The sequence below is a fragment of the Trichoderma atroviride genome, chromosome 6 (assembly GCF_020647795.1).
Source record: "Trichoderma atroviride chromosome 6, complete sequence".
NCBI classification, from domain to species: domain Eukaryota; kingdom Fungi; phylum Ascomycota; class Sordariomycetes; order Hypocreales; family Hypocreaceae; genus Trichoderma; species Trichoderma atroviride.
In genome coordinates this window covers 1,866,200-1,884,702 of record NC_089405.1, presented here as the reverse complement: position 1 = coordinate 1,884,702, position 18,503 = coordinate 1,866,200, and the positions used below count along the sequence as shown (strand labels likewise).

Sequence of the window (18,503 nt, the reverse complement as noted above, 5' to 3'; positions counted from 1 at the left end):
TTGTCTATCCGTATCTCCTCGCCTAGATTGCTCTAAACACATGTGAGATCTTCGCTTACACGCAGGGGGTTGTCTTCATATTCCGAGCTTGGAATGGAGACAATATTTGCCGGACACAAAAAAAAAAGGTTGATGCATTGGCTATGGCTTGATGCTAATTCTAAAGCCCTGTGTCGTACCTAACTACCCTGACTGCTCCTAGTAATCTTACATATGGTGTGTAGGTAGGTATAGTAGTAATTTCGTTGAATCGTTAGCTGCCCTCTCTCTCTGCCCCTATCTAAGATTTTCTTATACCAAATAATAACATGTAAAAAACAAAGGAAGAGCTTGTTAGCCACGTAAACTTGTTTTCCCAATTACCATTCATCCCAATTGCCTCGTATTAGTGAAATTCCCCTCGACTTCTTTCCCTATTTCTCCCGAATCTTGCATTCCCGAGGTCGCTTTCATCAACATCAGCTGTTTCCTCCCGATTTTGCATCCCCCCGAGATCGCTTTCATGATCTTCATCTGCTACCCTACCGACGCTGGTAGATCATTTCGTATCATCCTTGCCGCCTTGTGACATTCGCTGATTCGCCTTATCGATCTTCGCCAACGACTTGTCATCCTGGAGACTCCACCACCTCTTCAGCCCCTGTACATACTCAACCTCTTCGTTTGTGATTTCTACTGGCGGACCCTTAATCTGCGGTAGCATCTCCTTGCTGTCTTTTTCGTAGACTGCCCATGCCGAGGCATCTCCGGCCCGGACGCCGAACCCCCTGCCTTGCATTGACACCACCTGGACGCGACGCAGCAGCACAATGTCACCGGCCTGGACCGCAGGCAGAGTAAACTTGTGTGGCCGGAAGATGTGCGCAATGATGACTGTTGTTGGTGCTGCTGAGGGGTCGGTCAGGTTCAACTCGAGCATGTAGTCTCGGGGCCCAGACTTCGGTCGGTGTGGTTCGCGCGGAGTGGCAGTGACAACGGCTAAAATATCGGCCGTTTTATTCAACGAGGCACGCAGGAATTTGAGTGGTAAGTAGTCCGGCAGGCTTGTTCTTAGACTCTTAGTCAGTTGGAGCCTCAGAGATGTGATGCTCACATCCTCAGCCACGGAGCTAGTAGCAGAAGATGGCCTGCCGGCGGCGAGTTTGCGGGGCGATCTCAGATTGTGCCCTGTGGCCGTTGACTCTGGGGTAACGTCCCGACGTGGAGTTGCTGACGCGTCATAAGCTGCATCTTGCGGATTCTCTTGCTCGAGCTGCTGTTGAGAGTCCTTGCTGGTTTCGGCTGTCAACTGCGAGCTCGGATCCGGCTGATCAGATTTATGACGACTAGCACGCAGCGATTCTGTTGGGCTGTTTAGCTGCTGAGGACTGCGCTCTGATGGCTCTGAAAGAGCCTGGGCTAGTAGGATGCTGGCATCAGTCGGGCCCTTGACGCCGCGTCTTGCGCGCAGCGATGTCGGCGCACCGGCTTCCTTTGGCGATTTAGACTCCTGGAAGGACGACTTGGCAAGTGCCGCATTACCCACTGAAGGCTCGGCCTTGCTCCGTGGCGACGACCGCGACGACCGCGGTGATCGCTGCGGGAGTGATTCTTCATCCCCAATGAGACATTGACTCGCCTTATTAGGGGAGCCCTTGGCAAACGAAGCGTTTGGATCAATCAAGAAGCTATCAGAACTACCACTGGAGACTCGTTTGGCACGGCAGTGGCTTCGAAGAGACTGCACTGTTATTAGCATCTCAGGCTCTGCCCTGCGAGAGCCACGTTCATGTGCGCTTTGTTCTGTGTGATGGTCATGGTGGTGATGAGCATGGTGATGGTGAGCATGATTGCATTCATGAGTTTCCTCAATTGCCTCTAGGGGCTGTGAGAGAGCCGGTGCATCATGTGCCTTCTGCGGAGTAGAATAATGCTGGGATTCAGCCATGAGTTGCTGCTCGATTGCAGTGTCGTCATCGTCGCCGTTGTCGTCGCTTCCATCCTCTCGTGCATCCTCATACTCATCTTCCGCCACATCTTCCTCCACATCTTCCCCGATGTCTTCCCCGGTGTCTTCCCCCATGTCGTCCTGTATGTCCTCCTCAACGTCTTCCTGTATGTCTTCTTCCAAGTCTTCTTCCACATCGTGGTAAACGGGTTCATCCACGTCTTCGTCCACCGTCCTAACTGATTCATCTACAGCCAGTGGCACCTCTTCCGTTACAACTGTATCGGCTACATCATGGTAAACCTCGTGGTCATCTTCCCGAGCTTCTAGTGGAATTGATAACTGTTTTGTAGCCGCTTGCTCATCCAGAGCTGGTACAGCCATGGGTGTCATCGAAGACAGTGCAGTCAGAGTAACCGGGGGCGGTGATGATGCAACGACTTCAAGCTCTCCTGTGGTTATTGGTGAAATTTCTTCAGTGGCTTGGTCGATCTGGTCGATCTCCTTCTCCAAGTCAATCTCGACATTCTCAGCTTCTTTTCCGAGTTGATTTAGCAAATCGTCTTGCATTTCCATGTCCGGTTCAGCAACATCATCATCTTCCGTTTTCGATTCTGCGCTGGTTGGCTGTATCTCCAAGCCAACAGGATCGACATCCTCCATAAGCTGGTCGTCGTTGGTAGTAGATTGTAGGATCGAAGTCTCTTCCACTTCGGCCATGTCCGCTGGTATCTCTAATTTGTGCACAGATGGCTCAGCAGCCGATTCTCCAGAATCCAAGGACTTTGAAGAGGCAGCATCTGGCTGTTCCAGTTCTCGTTTAAGCTCTTGTTCGTGCTTTTGCTCCTGCTCCTGCTCTCCCTCTTGTTGCTGCTGAGCTATCGGCGCTTCCTTAGCCTCTTCTGGAACAGTCGGTTTCTCGGTATTAATAGGTTCTGGTGATCGTGATTTAGAGATACTGCCCATCCCTATATCGGTAGTAATCTCTTCGTTGTCGGCGTTGGCGATAACGGATTCAGGCTGTGGCGAGGTCCTGTCTGCGAGCGGAGAGCTGACGAGAAGTACCGTATCCTCGGCCTCGGCTATAGTTTCCGCTATATTGACGTATCGGCGCTTGTCAGATTTAGGTGACAGTATCAAGTTCGGATGGTCCATTTCAAAGGGGCTGATTTCACTTCTGTCTGGTTCGTCGTGTTGAAGCAGAGCGACTTCGTTACTGCCATCAAGCTGGCTCACCATGCTGGGTCTCTTGGATGACTGGCTGACCACTGGTTTGATCTCGGTGACCTCTTCAATATCGGATGCGTCCTCGATTTCGTCCATATTTTCATCCAAGCTTTCATCCACGCCCGCGCCCTCCTCCACATAATCATCCGTGTCCCTATCTTCATCCTCAATTTCATCCTCAACTTCGACTTCATCTTCATCTTCATATCCATCTTGGTCGTCATCTTCGTCTTCATCTTCGTCCTCATCCATGACTTCGTCTTCTTGTTCACTTGGCTGCTCATTAGCCTCGTACTGCTCGGGCGGTATGGGCTCTTCGCTCTGCTCTTTCTTAGCCTGTACGGCAGCAGTGGGCTTGTCACTATCGTCATCTTCAGAATCAGACAAAAGGCTGATAACAACTGGCTCCTTGGAAGCAGCGGGAGCGGGTCTCGGGATTGGAATAAATGGCCTTGGAATATAAAGTGCCGGCTGCGCGGCTTCATTGTGAATTCGGGACTCTGATTCATATTCATATTCAGATCCCGATTCGTAGTCCGCGTCAGACCCTGATTCTTCAAGTTCGGATTCTGTTATGTCATCCTCATTAATTTCGTCTTCGCCAGAGCCCTGGTCAGCATACTGTTCGTCATCATATGCTTCCTCAGGGTCCCCGTTTTGCCTATTCCAGTCGTAGAAACCGCGCTGAGCATCTTCCTCTGCCTCTTCTTGTGATTCATCTGTGCTGGAATCTTGTTGCGGGGGGCTTGACCTGCCTTCTCTGCCAAACGTAGCGGTCACTGTAGCAGTCTCGGTATCATCTTCGCGGCGTCCATGATAGCTGGGGTTAGGCTTTTCAACACCGCTTTGCGTAAAGGACGATGATAGCATAGTGTGTGCCTCATTCACTTGAACATATCCATGCATTCCCACGCCGTGATATCCTGCAGATGCCAACGTATGCGTTTCATCTGAAGGGCTAGCTCTTAATGTGTAAGATGATCGAGCAAAGCTTCCCTGTGGAAAACCATGCACATCATGAGTGGGCATCGTATGGTATGCTGCCGCCAATGTATCGGCTACCCAAGCTAGCCCATCGTGTGTCTGGGAGCTGGGAGCTTCATGTTCTTGCAGTGGAGGCGGTTGCATCTCAGCCGCCATCATATTGTACGAATGCTGGTGGTGATGAACATCCGCTTCATGCGACTGTAGACTTGGGTCTATACTCATGGACATATCAAATCCACTATGCGGCGCAGGAATTTCCGGTTGGCGGATAGGTTCTGATTCGTGTACTCGAGCGCGTGCATCGTGAGCTTCAAATGAGAGCGGCGATGGCTGTTGGAGCACGCGGCCCATGTCCGGATGTTTCCATGGATTGGTTGGCGTAGGTTGTAGTAATATTCCCGTTGATTTGGATTCGGCAATAATTTGAACACCGCTGACTGGGCTGGAGCTCATCTCTCTAGTTTGGCATCCGTGATCTACCATTACCGGCTGTGGTTGGACAGCTGGTAACTGATCGCCCTTTTCGGTTTCTTTGGCTCCTTCACGATCTTCCAACATAATGGTCTCGGTATTCGCGATTGTGGGTTCATCTTGTTCTTCGTCTTCGGTAGGCTGCTCTTCCGCCTCGGGGGACGGTGACCGACTGGCATATCTCCAGGAGGTTGGGTTCATGTTGAATAGAGACCTTCTCTTCTTCTTCTTCTTGGCGCTCCTTGGAGGCTCTTCTTCGTCAAAGATATCAAAACCGCCTTCAAAAAGCGAGCCATACGACACTCTGGCTCTTTTGATGAATGCCGGAGAGGTATATTCCCCAGGCCCCAGCGTCTCATAGGCATATCTCTTTGATGGGACGACGGAAAGCGGCGTTCGTGGCACGGGATTCGCGAAATGAGTCTGCTCGATTTCGACCGAAGGCGAAGGACTCATTGTCTGGGGCTGCTCTATCGACTCCTGATCTCCCTCACCATCGTCCACATTGATGCTGATTGTGTCCACATCTTGGTTCTCGGCCCTGCGGATCATTAGCAGCAGGCGATTGGTAAACTTCATCTGCCACTCCAATGTGCCCGGCCGTCTCATCCACGCCTGGTTCTCCTCCCACCGCACCCCGTCCAAGCTCAGTCGCACCTCATCGCCGCCTCCCAAATGTGCGTCTGCAAGAGCCTTGGCTGCGGCGCCTTGGAATTCGACTCGGAGCTGGCCCTTGTCGCGTCGATGCAGGGGATCGCGTTCGGCGAGGATGAAGGCGATTGACTTGGTCACAGCGCTGTACGGCCATGTCACGGTGATGACGCCTTCGATCACGAGAGCTTCTGCGTCGAGAATGGCAGGGCTGAGCTTGGCGATGGGCGTCGCCTCGGTGCTGCGCAGCACGTCGAGTTGGGCATCGTCCTTTGCCATGGCGGCTTCACTGGCGCGCGCCGATCATCTAGTGGAGGGGCGGCTCTGGCGATGCTTATAGCAGGGTGGTTCAAGGCGGTTCATGATAGGGAATAGTAGGTGAAGGAGAGAAGCGGGAAAGAAGATTAAAAGGAAAGAGAGAAAAGCAAAGGAAAGAAACAGCCTGTGACGCAGGCGAGTCTCTTGCGTTCCCCTGTCGCTGATGCGCTGTACCTTTCACTAAGGTGCGGTGCGTGAATGAATTTGGATTGGAGTGAGATGCAGCTCACTTTTTTTTTTCGCCTCGCTGCGCTGTCCTGCTTGGGCTGCAGCTCGCCCAATCTCGCAGCGACACAAATCCAACCGTTGCAGGGGTGAGCAAGTGAGCTACAGGCCCAAGACTGCTAGAAAGAAGAGAGCTGGCCAAGAGGGGCAGGCGGTGTGTTGCTGCCGGCTAGGCACCCGATGTACCTGGCGTTGATATCCAGCCGCGGTCCAGCGCCCGAACAGGCCATTACGGATACCTACAAAGTTACTCGAAGCACTTAGTGAGACCCAAGTGGCTGACATCATCCGACGCCGGCATGTTCTCATGCGACTATTTGACAGATCCGATCTCCAAGTGCCCGCCTAGCCGATATTATAAATGCCGTAGAGTGAATGCATCGTCTCTTCCTGCTATAAACTGGCGATGCCGCCAAGCAAATGCTCGCTCGCTTGTTTGGGCACCATTGGCCCATTTCCCTAAATACGATTCTGTTTGTACCAGGGACATTCATCTAAATACCTGCTCCCCATTGGATACTACTGGAGATAATCACATCTACTATACTTATTACATGCATATCGCAGCTGCTGATTCCTGCGCCGTCCAAGGAGCAACGACCAATAGCATGGGCGGCATCTGGTCAAGCCCTGCCGTTGGCACCGCAGTGGCCGTGCCAGCAACGCATCGGCAGCAACAGCGGCAGCCCTTCCACGTCAAGAAAGTCGCCATCATCGGCGCAGGGCCGGCTGGCCTGGCTGCTGCCAGATACCTCAACGCCCAAGGCGCCGTCGACTCCATCACCATCTTCGAGCAGCAGGATCAGGTCGGCGGCGTCTGGTACTACAGCGGCCTTGCGCCGAAGGAGGTGCCCGTGCCGCAGCAGGATCCGTTCTGGGGCCCGGAGCCGTCCATCTGGCCTGAGGGAGCACCGGCGCCAATCTTCCCTTCGCCCATGTACGAGAGGCTTCATGCGAATATTCCCGGATGCCTGATGCAGTTTCACGATACGGCGTTTCCGGCGGATGAGTGGCTGTTCCCCAAAAGGGAGGCGATTCAAGAATATCTTGTTCGTTATGCTGAGGACCTGAAGCATCTTATCAAATTCCGCCATCAAGTGACGCAGGTCCACGTAGAAACTCAGGATGGCAGAGATCAGTGGCATTTGGAAGCATCGTCTACGTTGAATGATGGTGAAGTCGTCCGGGAGACGTATGATGCCGTTGTCGTTGCCAATGGTCACTACTCAGTGCCTTTCGTACCCTCCATCAAGAACTTACAGGAGTTCAACAAAGCCCACCCTACCATCATCAGCCATTCAAAGCAGTATCGAAAGAATGAGCACTTCAGAGGGAAGAAGGTTGTGGTCGTCGGCAATGGGCCGTCTGGTCTCGACATAGCCTATCAAATCAATGAAGTGGCCGACAGAACGCTCATGTCCGTACGACATCCCACATCGCCCGACAAAATCTCTCACATTGGGTGTGAAGAAGTCCCCGAAATAGTCGAATTCTTACCAGACCAGCGAGGCGTTCTTTTCAAAGATGGAAGTAAAGAGATAGATATAGATTACATTGTGTTCTGCACTGGATTCTTGTTTGGCTACCCTTTCCTCAACAGCCTCGGCCACAAGATTATCACATCCGGGCGCGGTATTCATGGGCTCTATCAGCACACGTTTCTCATCGAGCATCCGACATTGGTTTTCCCAGCCCTAAATATGAAGTCTGTTCCATGGCCCCTCGCAGAAGCACAGGCAGCGGCATTCTCAGCGGTATGGGCCAATGATCTGGCACTGCCCTCTGACGACGAGATGAACAAATGGAGCAAAGAGCTGGAAGAGGCACGAGGGGAGGTACTACACACATACCCGGAATTAGGGGACGATGGCAAGCACATCAACGAGTTTTACGATTGGGTAAATAAGGCGAAACACGTGGGCAAACAGCCTCCACACTGGGAAGGCGAGCAGTTTTGGCAGAGGAAACTAGCTCCGCAGGCCAAGACCAAATTTGAAGAAGACGGATGTAGAGCCAAGACTCTGGCTGATCTTGGTTACCATTATGAGCCTGACAAAGAATGAATATGCAGCTGGGTAACTCTACTGGGGGGTGGAGAGAAACGGAGTTCAGGAGAGCGGCTCTTAGATATACTATTCAGGAGACAGAACTGTAGACTGTAGAGTACCTATGTATAGAACATAGCTTGAAATGATCTGTTTTTTTTTTCTACTACTGAAAGTCTGTGACAAGTCACTTACTACTTCTGCACAGCATGCACTGTAAAACAAGAGTATGTACTCAGGGAGGAAGAGAATATTGGTTCAAGTCATCGAAAAAAAGATGACTTGTTCGTAAAAAATCACATTGTTTAGACACACGCTGTTAATAAAGTCAAATCTCTTTTCGTCTTTTTTTTCATTCAAAGAGCTCAACCTTTCCAGAAGCCATTACGCCTCGGTATGAAACCATGATATATCCCTCCTCCAATAACCCATTGTTCGTAACTTGCTGCACACCCAGAAAGTTAAAGTATTTACTCCTGCTTCTTCTGAGACTCCTGGGAGAAGACCTTTGCGTAAGGGTTCAGGCGCAGGAGGACCTGCTTGTTGCGCAGAGGGTTCTTCTTCTGGACGGCGGATCGTCGAGTAACAGCATCGCCCTTGGGGCCGTTGAGGGAGCTCTGGATTTCGCTGCTGTTGATCAGACGAGTAAGGTCGGCCTGGGAGACGACGTTGGAAGGCAGGAGGAAGTCCCGCTTGTGAGCAGAAGGAGTGGTGGTGGAGCCGTAGATCTCGTCAAGAGCCTTGAAAGCAGCAGAGGTCCAGACGATGAATCGGCCGAGGTGACCACCAGGGGCGAGCTGGAGGAGGTTGAGGGCAGAGACGGGGGAGGTCTCAACACCGGGGATGTTGCGGAAGCCCTTGACGAGCTCCTTGCCATCGACCTCGGGGTTGTAGACAACCAGAGGACCACGGCGCTGGCGGTGGCGGCGGCCACGGAGCTTACCCTTACCGGCACGGAGCTTCTTGGAGTCCTTGACCTTCTCGAGGTCAGCACCGGCGCCGACGGCCTTGAGGAGGGCGAGGGCAGCGGCAGTGCGGGCAACGGAGCTGCCCTCAACGAGAGCAGAGTCGACAACCAGGGGAACCTCGGGGATGGTCATGATCTGGTGGCCACGGGCGAGCAGGAGAGGGGCGGCGGCAGAAGCAGCCAGGGCAGAGCAGGTGGCATATCGCTTCTGGCCCTGGTTGACCTTGACGTGCCACTTGCGCCAGACCTTGGTAGGGGCGAACATGCGACCAGATCGGCACATGTTACCGAAGGCGGCCTGACCAGCACGGTGAGTACCGGAACCAGAGACACGAGGGATACGGGCAACGGCACGACCTGAACAATTCCAATACAGTCAGCACAGTTCTAAGCAAATTTCTTTCAGTGGGCGCGTTGAGGCTCTTCGCGATGGCTGGGCGAAAAAAGAAAATTTTCATAGTCCCGCCTTGTCTCGATTTGCATCTCAAATTCTGCCTCCCATGGTTTCCAAAAACACTCACCAGTTCCCCAAGACTCAGCAGAGGTCTGGTGACCGGCCTTCTCGCTGACGGCATAAGGCTGGCGCTTGTTCTTGGCCATGCCAGTGTGAACCTGCTTCACGATATCCGGTCGGATAGGGCTGGCGAAGACGGCGGGAATGGTGTGGGTAGCTCCAGAGGGAGCACCATCCTTGCCGATGATAGTGACGGTAGGTCGTGAAGCCATTGCGATGGTAGGACTAGGACCTGATGGCGGATTGAAGAGTTAGCAACTTTCAAAAGGCGAAAAGGCTGTGTTCAGGGCCGATGATAGGGTGCAGCATACCGTGGTCGTCGGGCTGGTCGAATTTGGCGATGAGAGGTGGAAAGTTTGCTGGCTGCTAGACCCGCGATAAATTTCACTGAATTTTCCTTGCAATTTTTGGTGGGCGGACCCTAGTTTAGTGGGGTACGTACCTTAGCGAGTAGAATTGGGGCTCACGTGATTGCCCTTTTGGCATTTCTGACAGGGTTGCGAGCTTCTATTCCTCATTGGGAGACAGCTTAGTAAGGGAAAGGCTATGGACAATGGGACTCGTTTTATATGGCATATCAGAAGCTTCAAGACAGAGCTCATATTTTAGGTAGTATTTCATGTATCTATTGTCATCATGTCATATTGCTAGTATCATGTATCATATCCGTGTATGCCATCTTAATGATGTGAGCTTCGCTATGCTTATTTCCAAGGCAATACACTGACCCTATAAAAAGATAATGCTTCTAAGTTTTCTACCACTTTATTCCCATCTCTTCCACTCTCTGCTGAGTTTATCAATCTGTTCGTCTGTCCATGCGCTATTGCGTCCATCTCTTACAAGACTGAGAAACTTGCTGTGTACGTCCTTCTCAATCTTCAACCTCTCTCGAGCCTTTCCCTCCAGATACTGCGGATCATTGTTCCTACAAGCTCTCTTGAAAACGTCTCTCATCCTGGCAGAATAGAGCTGGCACGTTGCAATGGGCAGCTTGGTCGGCTTCAAATAGAAATTCTGAGCAATCACATTGTCTTCTGCGCGCTGAGGCCGGACCACGGCCTCGTAGCATTCCCCGCAGACCGTAAAATCCGGTAGATACTCCATCACGTACCAGTAGCCGTCGCTCACGCGGCGGTCCTCGCGACACTCATCCATAGTGCTCAATCGCGTAAGCATCATAGAAAGGTCACCGACGTCTACCTTTCGGTTGGTCACATAGCTCTTGTCCGATGTGGTCTCAAAAGCATCGAAGAACAGCACGAACTGTTTCCGCTGAGGCGTATAATGTAGAGAGCAACAGTTTCTCGATGGCTCATTCCTGGGATCAAGTGGAATGAAAACTCCTGTGAGATTCGGGAATAGGGTCTCTACCGTCTTCGCACATTGATAGCATACTGCAAATTCGGGCACCGGCCGCCTTGTATATGGGTCCTTTACGGTGAACCAAACCCGTGTTACTTTGCGTTCGACGGGGCAAGGATAGTCGCGAGAATCGAACATGATCTTTGCAAGATGATGAAATAGCTGCAAGTCGGGCACCTTATGTTTCAGTGTTAGCAGCCAAGCTATCTGATACCAAGGCGATGAACCAAAGTCGCACGCAATTGCGTTGCCTGTTGGTCGTAGTACTGGATGGAAGTGAGTCCGGTACTGGGTGTCTGCAAACACATGGCCATAACAGTCAGGACAGATATTGAACTCTGTCCTGGGGAGTGTAAGCCAATCCATCTTCCCGGCTACTGGTTCTTTGCGCTTGCAGTCTGGCATGTTTGGAAAATCTGACTGCTCATCATGACCTCTGGTCTCAGAGTAGCGCCGGTAAAATCCAACCGTTTGGTCAGGACGCACTCCGGATTTGTTTGGATCAAATGGAGGTGGCTGCCACGCTTTCGTTGTCACGGATGGCTCTTTATGTGTTGGAGACTTGATAATTTTCTCGTCCGGTGCCACGTGGTCATCGTCAATCCGAGGAATTGGTGGCATTAGAACAGGCGATGCAGTATCCGCCCGTGATTGCCGCGCAACTTCGATTCCTGCTGACTCCTCTGGCCAAGCAACAATCGCATCGTCATCGTCTGGATAGGGAAGGTGAATTACTGGGGGCGTTCGATCCCCTTGGAGCTTCTTCTCTTGATTGAGCGGGAAAGTAGTTGACATGCGGCGATTAGGCACCCAATCCTCCGGCAGCCCTAATGAATTCACCGACGAAATTGGCATCGTTGGAACTCTAGAAGGAGAGCGAGAATTTCGGCCACTAGTGCCACCTCTGCGTGATGATGCAACAGATGCATGGTCGTCGTCATCAATGATAACTGGGCTTTCTCTTCTATAAGAGTTGCTGAAAGTTTCGTTCCGCGGAGAATTTTGATCCTTAAACCTGGATGGCGATGGGGCTCTCAAGGTTTCGGTTACGGGTGGCTTCTGTGAAGCATAACTATCTCTCAGGAGTTCATCGCGAAGGGGTCGATTGCTGTCTGGAGGACGAGACCCGTTGACGCGATCGTGCGACATAGGCCTTGACAAGGGCTCAAAACCCGAGTCCGGTCGCCCCTCCATCGTCGCTGTTGCGCTTCGTCTATGATACCTGTCTTCGTCTCTTCTGCTCTCGCTTGGTTCGCCCAGGCTAGCGCTACTATGGGTAGGCGGTTTGCCATATCCATTGTAGGTCTTGTCCCGGCCACTCGATCCATGTTTTGTCACTTGCGGCGAAAGATATTCCTCCCCATACTTGCGATTGTTCTGCGAGAACTCCGGGCGGGGGGCATTGACGGCAGATTTGCTTCGATGATGGGTTGGTGTCCGGTTCTCGTCCACGTCTGTCTCCAGCCGAGGCAGGTCTTGTCTGCTTCCCCGCCTCTCTAGCTGAGGAATAGAGGCGCTGAGACGATCGGATTTCACATTCTCGGCTTCGCTAATCTTTCTCCTATTTTGTGTCTCTGGTGAAGAAGACGAAGATACCGGCGCCTTCTTCTTTTGACGAAATTTATCTTTATCTTTCAAAGCCTTGTCCTCAGTCTCGTTCTCGGGTACGCTTGACGGAGTCGCACCCGGCACTATAACAAAGCGACGCTCAGTCTCGCTTTCGGGTGCGCTTGACGGAGTCGCGCCTGGCACTATAACAAAGCGACGCTCTGGATTGTATTCAAAAACTTCTTCTAGGACTGGCATTTGGTCAACTTCCCCTCTCGCCTGCGGCTCTTCCTCGACAACAAGCTTGAGGCAGCTGCCAAATTCCTTTGCAAGGGAATCAACCTCATCTTCGACGGTGGGTGGAGGTGGTTTTGAGCTGCGGTAATATGGAACGTCGTCGTAATATCGCGGCGCGAGGCGAGATACAGGCGGCTCTGGTGGCGTGGATAAGCGCACAGGACGCGGCGGGGAATCGACAGACGCTCTGCAAGGTTCAACGTGGTCAGCTATTGTCTTTTCAACCGAGATCAGGCAGCTATCCATAGGTCTTGGGACGTACGAATACCCTTGCTTGGCTCTTGACGTGGTGAAGTACCCCGTCTGGAGCATGTTCTCTATGGGATTGCTCATTCTGACCCGTCGTTGGGCTGTCAAGCCACAGGGCGTCTAGATTCTGGAAGATGCTGGGATAGAGCGTCACAGCGGCCCTATGCGCCGCGCTGCCAGTCAATCGGCCAAAGGCCTATGTGGGCTGTATCGTAGGTCCACGGGCGAGCTGAATGATGGCGTTTACTGTCGAAATTGAATGATGAACAAGGCGTCCCTGGGCCAAGCTGGCAAGTGAAGTTCCACAGCAAAGGACTTCCAGAGAGTAAACAAGAAAAATCCACAAGACGTCAGTGGTGTTTGGGTTAAGATGATTCAGATGACATCGTAGTGGGGTCTGGGCAGTATTTCAATTAGCGGCGTGGCGGCCCGCTTTGAGGGGTCCCGAGCGCTGTAACTGCCTAAGGCAAGTGCTATACCAAGTAACTGGCAGCACCTGTGCTTGTTGGCGTTGCCACTCGTGCCCAACCAGCCCTTGCCTCCAACCATGTCGATAAAGGGTCGCTGAAAAGCGCCTGTCTCAGCACGAGGCTGTGCTGCATGGGGCAGTGAGGGTCTAGCATCTATAAAAACACTTGATACTGTCGCTGAAGTCCGAAGTAGGGTTTCTCCGTCTCTCGTTGTCTTGGCAGCTGTTCAACTATCTCTTCCATTGATCGATGAATCTGGCGCACAGGCTGCAACTGCATCAAAGGTGAAACTAACTTGAGCATCATTTCCTCTGATTATGGAGTATATTGGCTTGGCTGGGTAGATTTCCGTCATATACGCAAGTGCCTAGATACTAGATTTGCAGTTATTTGATCGGCATAAAAGTCAGAGGTTTGACGTAGGTAATTTGTCTTCACGCATGCTCATGTCGGGCCATAAAGCTGAGGCATATTATAAAGAGGCAGCCGGGCCAAACACGTTCATATACAAAATGCCTATATAAAGCATTGCATACACGTATACTGACTGTAAGTGGTGTGGGGGGCCCTCAGCAAGGTTGCTTGATAGGCGTTTTTGGGAGGCCGTTGCATGCACTGCCGCCCAAATAAGGGTTTACCAAGGTAGCTAGGTAGGTATTTCTTACACATTTGTTTCGGGCTCTGCTCGCCGACACAGGTATACGATTGTCTTTCTGAGACTTGAGTGTAAATTATGTGATTATTATTATTCCACTTTCGTGAGATCGTGACGTATGTATTAATTAGGTATAATCATTTTGTAAGACGTAATGCATGATAAGGCCACTTTGGCCACATCCACTCAACCCGATTTTTTGAGTATTTCGAGGTTTTAGGCTTCAGCCCAATTGCGGCTCCCAGACCGATTGACATGCTTGCAGCAAGTAGCCTTGATAGCAAATATGCAAAATCAGCAAGAATCGAATATGGCCGTTGCTAGCCCAGCCAATTTGCCCCTGCTTACTCCAGGAGGTCCCTGATGTCCTCGTCACTCTCCTCCTCATACCGTCGTTGCTCCTCGGCTTCCAGAATCTTCCTCAAAGTCTTCCTTTGCCTGACTCGTGCCTTTGAGCCCCAGTTAGCCTTGGACCCGTCGGCACCCTCATCAGCGTCCACATCTTCTTCTTCCACCGCACCCAGGCCACGCAGGTCATTTGGCGACATTTTAGCAACCTGGTCCTCGGCGAATTTCTTGTCCTTCACATCCTGCTCCTCCAGCTTCTTGACAGCATGCTTGGTTGAGTATTTGATGATGTGAGGTCGTATCAGCAAGTATGTGCATACAACCATGATGAGACGAAGCCAGCCTTGTGTTGACATGTCGGAGAAGCTCTTCTGGATGTTGTTGGAGGCATTCTGCCCAAACTGAGACAACTGGCCAAGGATGGACTGAGAAGATTGCCCATCATCGTCTGGGTATGGCTGGTATGACTGAGAATCCATGGTATCAAGAGTAGCGGAAAGTTCTCATAAAAGGGAGGGCGGGAGAATAGAGTTTTCTCCAAGATGAGCGGCAGATGGCCAGATAATTGAAAGCAACAATTTCCAGCAAAAGTGGAAAAGAAAAGGCCAATAAGATATATGAGGCAAGGTGACCTCTTTATAGGGGATGGCGAGGTTTGGTAAAAGACGAAGATGCAACCGTAGTCTTAGAGGAGGGATGGCGGAAGTTTTTGTTCTAGACACCGACACTGCAAATTCGCTAGTGAGCACGGCGTGCTCCGGCCTATTTCTCCGAGGCTGCCGGTTGGGCGTGGCGGATCCGATGAGCGCCATTTACATGTATAGGTAGAAGCTTAACGGGACCCATAGGTACTTGGGAAAGCTTGTTTTTTTTTGTTTTTTTTTGCGAAGTAATTAAAAGGGGGAAATGGTAACCCAAAAAATACATTGTTCTATAACATCAACTTCCCTTTCCTAGCAATTGATTGGCTAATGATGTTGTTTGTCTTGAGAGAGCTTTCATGTTTTGGAAGAAGTACCTACTGCCATACAAATGGCCTCCGGAGTTCCCTGACCGCTGATGTAGCACGGCGACGCCGTTGGGCCACTTGCTTCCCCCCCCCATACATGTCTTTTGCTAATTCGAATAAAATGTGCAATCCGTTCATTCTCCTAGAGAATTTGATATTATCTTGCAATTTTAACTCGCGAAACGCTGCATTGCATGAATATTCATACCTAGAACCTCTTGCAGAGTTATATACGAGTCACGTGATGTCTAAACGCAGCCAATCGGCCCAATCAGGATAGCGTGAAAGCGCTTTATGCTGGGAGCTCAAAAATTTCGTCTGTACTTTGTACCCCGGAACGCCTGATTTGAGACTCGGTTTTTTCCCCTCCCCCACTGGCCAAATATTTTTTTTTCTTTTTCTTTTGGCCTGGCATTGTATATTTCATATTGGCGGCGCAACATGTCGACTGCATTCAGATCAATTGCTCCGTTTGTACGGACGGCCCGGTATGGCCTGAAGTCCGGCAGCGTCAACCCTCTCCAGGCTGCGCTCAAGAACAACCGCAGTGCGGCTGGTGTTCTCAACATCGCCCGTGCATATGCCGTTTTTGAGCGAACCAAGCCTCACGTGAATATCGGTAAAGCGCCTTTTCGAATGGGCCATAATTAAAGATTTTGTGTTAACAAAGGGTTTGTAACAGGCACTATTGGCCACGTCGATCACGGAAAGGTAAAGTTCATGGAAGCAACTTATAAAGACACAACACTGACCCTTTGCCGCTATTGTAGACTACCCTGTCCGCTGCCATCACCAAGAGGCAAGCCGAAAAGGGCTTCGCCAACTTCCTCGACTATGGCTCCATTGACAAGGCTCCCGAAGAGCGAAAGCGAGGTATCACCATCTCTACTGCCCACATCGAGTACTCAACGGAAAACCGCCACTATTCCCACGTCGACTGCCCGGGTCACGCCGATTACATTAAGAACATGATTACTGGTGCTGCCAACATGGACGGCGCCATCATTGTCGTCGCCGCCTCCGATGGTCAGATGCCCCAGACCCGTGAGCACTTGCTGCTTGCCCGACAGGTCGGTGTCCAGAAGATTGTTGTCTTTGTCAACAAGGTTGATGCCATCGACGACCCCGAGATGTTGGAGCTTGTTGAGATGGAAATGCGTGAGCTTCTCAGCACCTATGGCTTTGAGGGAGACGAGACCCCCGTCATCATGGGCTCTGCTCTGATGGCCCTGAACAACCAGAAGCCCGAGATTGGCCAGACCAAGATTGATGAGCTGCTCAAGGCCGTTGACGAGTGGATTCCCACCCCCGAGCGTGATCTCGACAAGCCTTTCCTCATGTCTGTTGAGGATGTCTTCTCCATCTCTGGCCGTGGTACTGTCGTTTCTGGCCGTGTTGAGCGTGGTGTCCTCAAGCGTGATGAGGAAGTCGAGCTTGTCGGCAAGGGAATTGACCCCATCAAGACCAAGGTCACTGATATCGAGACCTTCAAGAAGTCTTGCGAGCAGTCCCAGGCTGGTGACAACTCTGGTCTCCTGATCCGTGGTATCCGTCGTGAGGACGTCAGGCGTGGTATGGTCGTCTGCAAGCCCGGCACCGTCAAGTCTCACAAGCAGTTCCTTGCTTCCCTCTACGTCCTTACCAAGGAGGAGGGTGGTCGCCACACTGGTTTCCACGAGCACTACCGACCTCAGATGTACCTGCGTACATCTGATGAGTCCGTCGATCTGACTTTCCCCGAGGGTACCGCTGATGCTTCTGGCAAGATGGTCATGCCCGGTGACAACGTCGAGATGGTTATCACCCTGACCAACCCCAATGCCATTGAGGCTGGTCAGCGATTCAACATCCGTGAGGGCGGCAGGACTGTGGCCACTGGTCTGGTCACCCGCATCCTTCAGTAAATACAACTAACGACTTGACAACCCTGGAACAGCGTGGAGTTGTTGGAATGAATAAAAAACAAAATGGACAAAAATCGTCGGGAAACTGGGAGACGACAAAATTGGCGCAATGCTTCGGCCATATCTCTCAAATCTGAGCCACACGTGCTCGTGTATAGTTGTAGGGGAAGCGGATATACAAAAAATCTCCACTACGCTTCTTCCTTAATGTCTTCATATATCAATGTACTTTAGACGGATGGTGGAGGCAGGAATAGATGTGCAAAAATACAAAAGCTTATGATTTACTCTTGGCCCGTTTTAAATAAGTAGAATGTGAGTAGTAGATTGTTACAGCATTACTCTTCTTGGGTATACACGTCATGATAGGGTGTTGATAGGGACATCGTGCATGATATGGTTTGGGTAAGTCACTCGTATTTACACGTATTTGAGCAGCATCCGATATCAAGATGTCCCTTTACGACAATTGCGATGGTGCAAGTTTCCCAAAAAAATGATCCATGGCATTCATAGGTATTCGTCTCATCATCTCTCAGCCATACAAGATGCAGCAGCGGGGAAAACAGCGGACGCAGCATGAAAATTTATCGAATGCAATGGTATTCGTCTATCCTCGGAGGATGTTCGTCAGACGCACGATCTTTTCTTAAAACCAAGCCATCCATTAAACTCCGGTTCCAAGCGGCCGCCCTCCGAGTGCTTTTTGTGTATTGGCCATCAAAAATGCAGCACGCATCCGTCAATCCCTTGTCCCCCTTTGGAAAGCCCCCTTTTTACAGCAACTCCTTTATCGGTACTAGAAACACGCAAAACCACGTTAGTCACTGCTCTCTCTCTCTCTCTCTCTGATGTGTTGATCCCCGTATCCCAATCTCCTTTTCTCATGTCTTCCATCTCCCAGGTGCTCCTTTCCATAGGTCTTTTGAGGTGGCTTACCTTGTGGAAACCAATGTCCTTGGCCTTCTCACGGAAGCATTGACGGCACAGGTCAAGGTCGTACTTGCGGATCAGACCAGCCTTGTGCTTGCAGACGCGGCTAAAAGAATGTCCAGTTAGCGTTCGTGGTTCATTGTATTGAATTTCGTCGATCGCCCCAATATCCTCCCGATCCGACACTCGGCTGCAATCGTTGCAGTGAAAGAATCCTCCAGCAAAGGAGAAAAAAAAGGGTAATATCAGGCGTCATACCATTGGCGAGAGCCCTTGCCGTAGTTTCGCGGGCGCGAGTTCCAGACGCTTTCGTGAGACATGATTGCGGTTGTGGTGTTGCAAGATGGTGATTTCGCGAGGGCAGAAGTGGGCGGAAATTTTGTGTGAATTTTG

At 51.2% G+C, this 18,503-nt stretch overlaps 7 protein-coding genes across 7 annotated transcripts; 2 read left to right on the top strand and 5 right to left on the bottom strand.

Annotated features, from left to right (window-relative positions):
- Positions 1-538: 538 nt before the first annotated feature.
- TrAtP1_011199 (uncharacterized protein) lies at positions 539-5,542 on the bottom strand (the record flags this gene model as incomplete). The annotated part of the gene is made up of 1 exon (XM_066115007.1): positions 539-5,542. One exon carries the CDS (start codon positions 5,540-5,542, stop codon positions 539-541), a length of 5,004 nt encoding a protein of 1,667 aa, XP_065971104.1.
- An 872-nt stretch (positions 5,543-6,414) lies between these two features.
- Positions 6,415-7,869, top strand: TrAtP1_011198 (uncharacterized protein; the record flags this gene model as incomplete). The annotated part of the gene is made up of 1 exon (XM_014093353.1): positions 6,415-7,869. The coding sequence occupies one exon, from the start codon at positions 6,415-6,417 to the stop codon at positions 7,867-7,869; it is 1,455 nt and encodes a 484-aa protein (XP_013948828.1).
- Positions 7,870-8,321: 452 nt separating this feature from the next.
- On the bottom strand, positions 8,322-9,544 carry TrAtP1_011197 (60S ribosomal protein uL4; the record flags this gene model as incomplete). The annotated part of the gene is made up of 2 exons (XM_014093352.2): positions 8,322-9,175; positions 9,340-9,544. The coding sequence occupies 2 exons, from the start codon at positions 9,542-9,544 to the stop codon at positions 8,322-8,324; spliced, it is 1,059 nt and encodes a 352-aa protein (XP_013948827.1).
- Positions 9,545-9,887: 343 nt separating this feature from the next.
- Positions 9,888-13,154, bottom strand: TrAtP1_011196 (uncharacterized protein). The gene has a single exon (XM_066115006.1). The coding sequence runs from the start codon at positions 12,873-12,875 to the stop codon at positions 10,098-10,100; it is 2,778 nt and encodes a 925-aa protein (XP_065971103.1). The 5' UTR covers positions 12,876-13,154; the 3' UTR covers positions 9,888-10,097.
- Positions 13,155-14,260: 1,106 nt separating this feature from the next.
- Positions 14,261-14,743, bottom strand: TrAtP1_011195 (uncharacterized protein; the record flags this gene model as incomplete). The annotated part of the gene is made up of 1 exon (XM_014093350.2): positions 14,261-14,743. The coding sequence occupies one exon, from the start codon at positions 14,741-14,743 to the stop codon at positions 14,261-14,263; it is 483 nt and encodes a 160-aa protein (XP_013948825.1).
- A 776-nt stretch (positions 14,744-15,519) lies between these two features.
- Positions 15,520-17,463, top strand: TrAtP1_011194 (uncharacterized protein). The gene is made up of 3 exons (XM_014093349.2): positions 15,520-15,892; positions 15,956-15,984; positions 16,044-17,463. Exons 1-3 carry the CDS (start codon positions 15,715-15,717, stop codon positions 17,175-17,177), a joined length of 1,341 nt encoding a protein of 446 aa, XP_013948824.1. The 5' UTR covers positions 15,520-15,714; the 3' UTR covers positions 17,178-17,463.
- Positions 17,464-17,967: 504 nt separating this feature from the next.
- On the bottom strand, positions 17,968-18,430 carry TrAtP1_011193 (40S ribosomal protein uS14; the record flags this gene model as incomplete). The annotated part of the gene is made up of 3 exons (XM_014093348.2): positions 17,968-17,976; positions 18,117-18,216; positions 18,369-18,430. The coding sequence occupies 3 exons, from the start codon at positions 18,428-18,430 to the stop codon at positions 17,968-17,970; spliced, it is 171 nt and encodes a 56-aa protein (XP_013948823.1).
- Between the last annotated feature and the right edge of the window lie 73 nt (positions 18,431-18,503).

Coding starts and splice junctions, on each gene's coding strand:
- TrAtP1_011196 (XM_066115006.1), bottom strand. CDS start 12,875: ATGAGCAATCCCATAGAGAACATGCTCCAGACGGGGTACTTCACCACG.
- TrAtP1_011194 (XM_014093349.2), top strand. CDS start 15,715: ATGTCGACTGCATTCAGATCAATTGCTCCGTTTGTACGGACGGCCCGG. Junction 15,893..15,955: donor CAAGCCTCACGTGAATATCG/GTAAAGCGCCTT, acceptor GGTTTGTAACAG/GCACTATTGGCCACGTCGAT. Junction 15,985..16,043: donor GCCACGTCGATCACGGAAAG/GTAAAGTTCATG, acceptor CCGCTATTGTAG/ACTACCCTGTCCGCTGCCAT.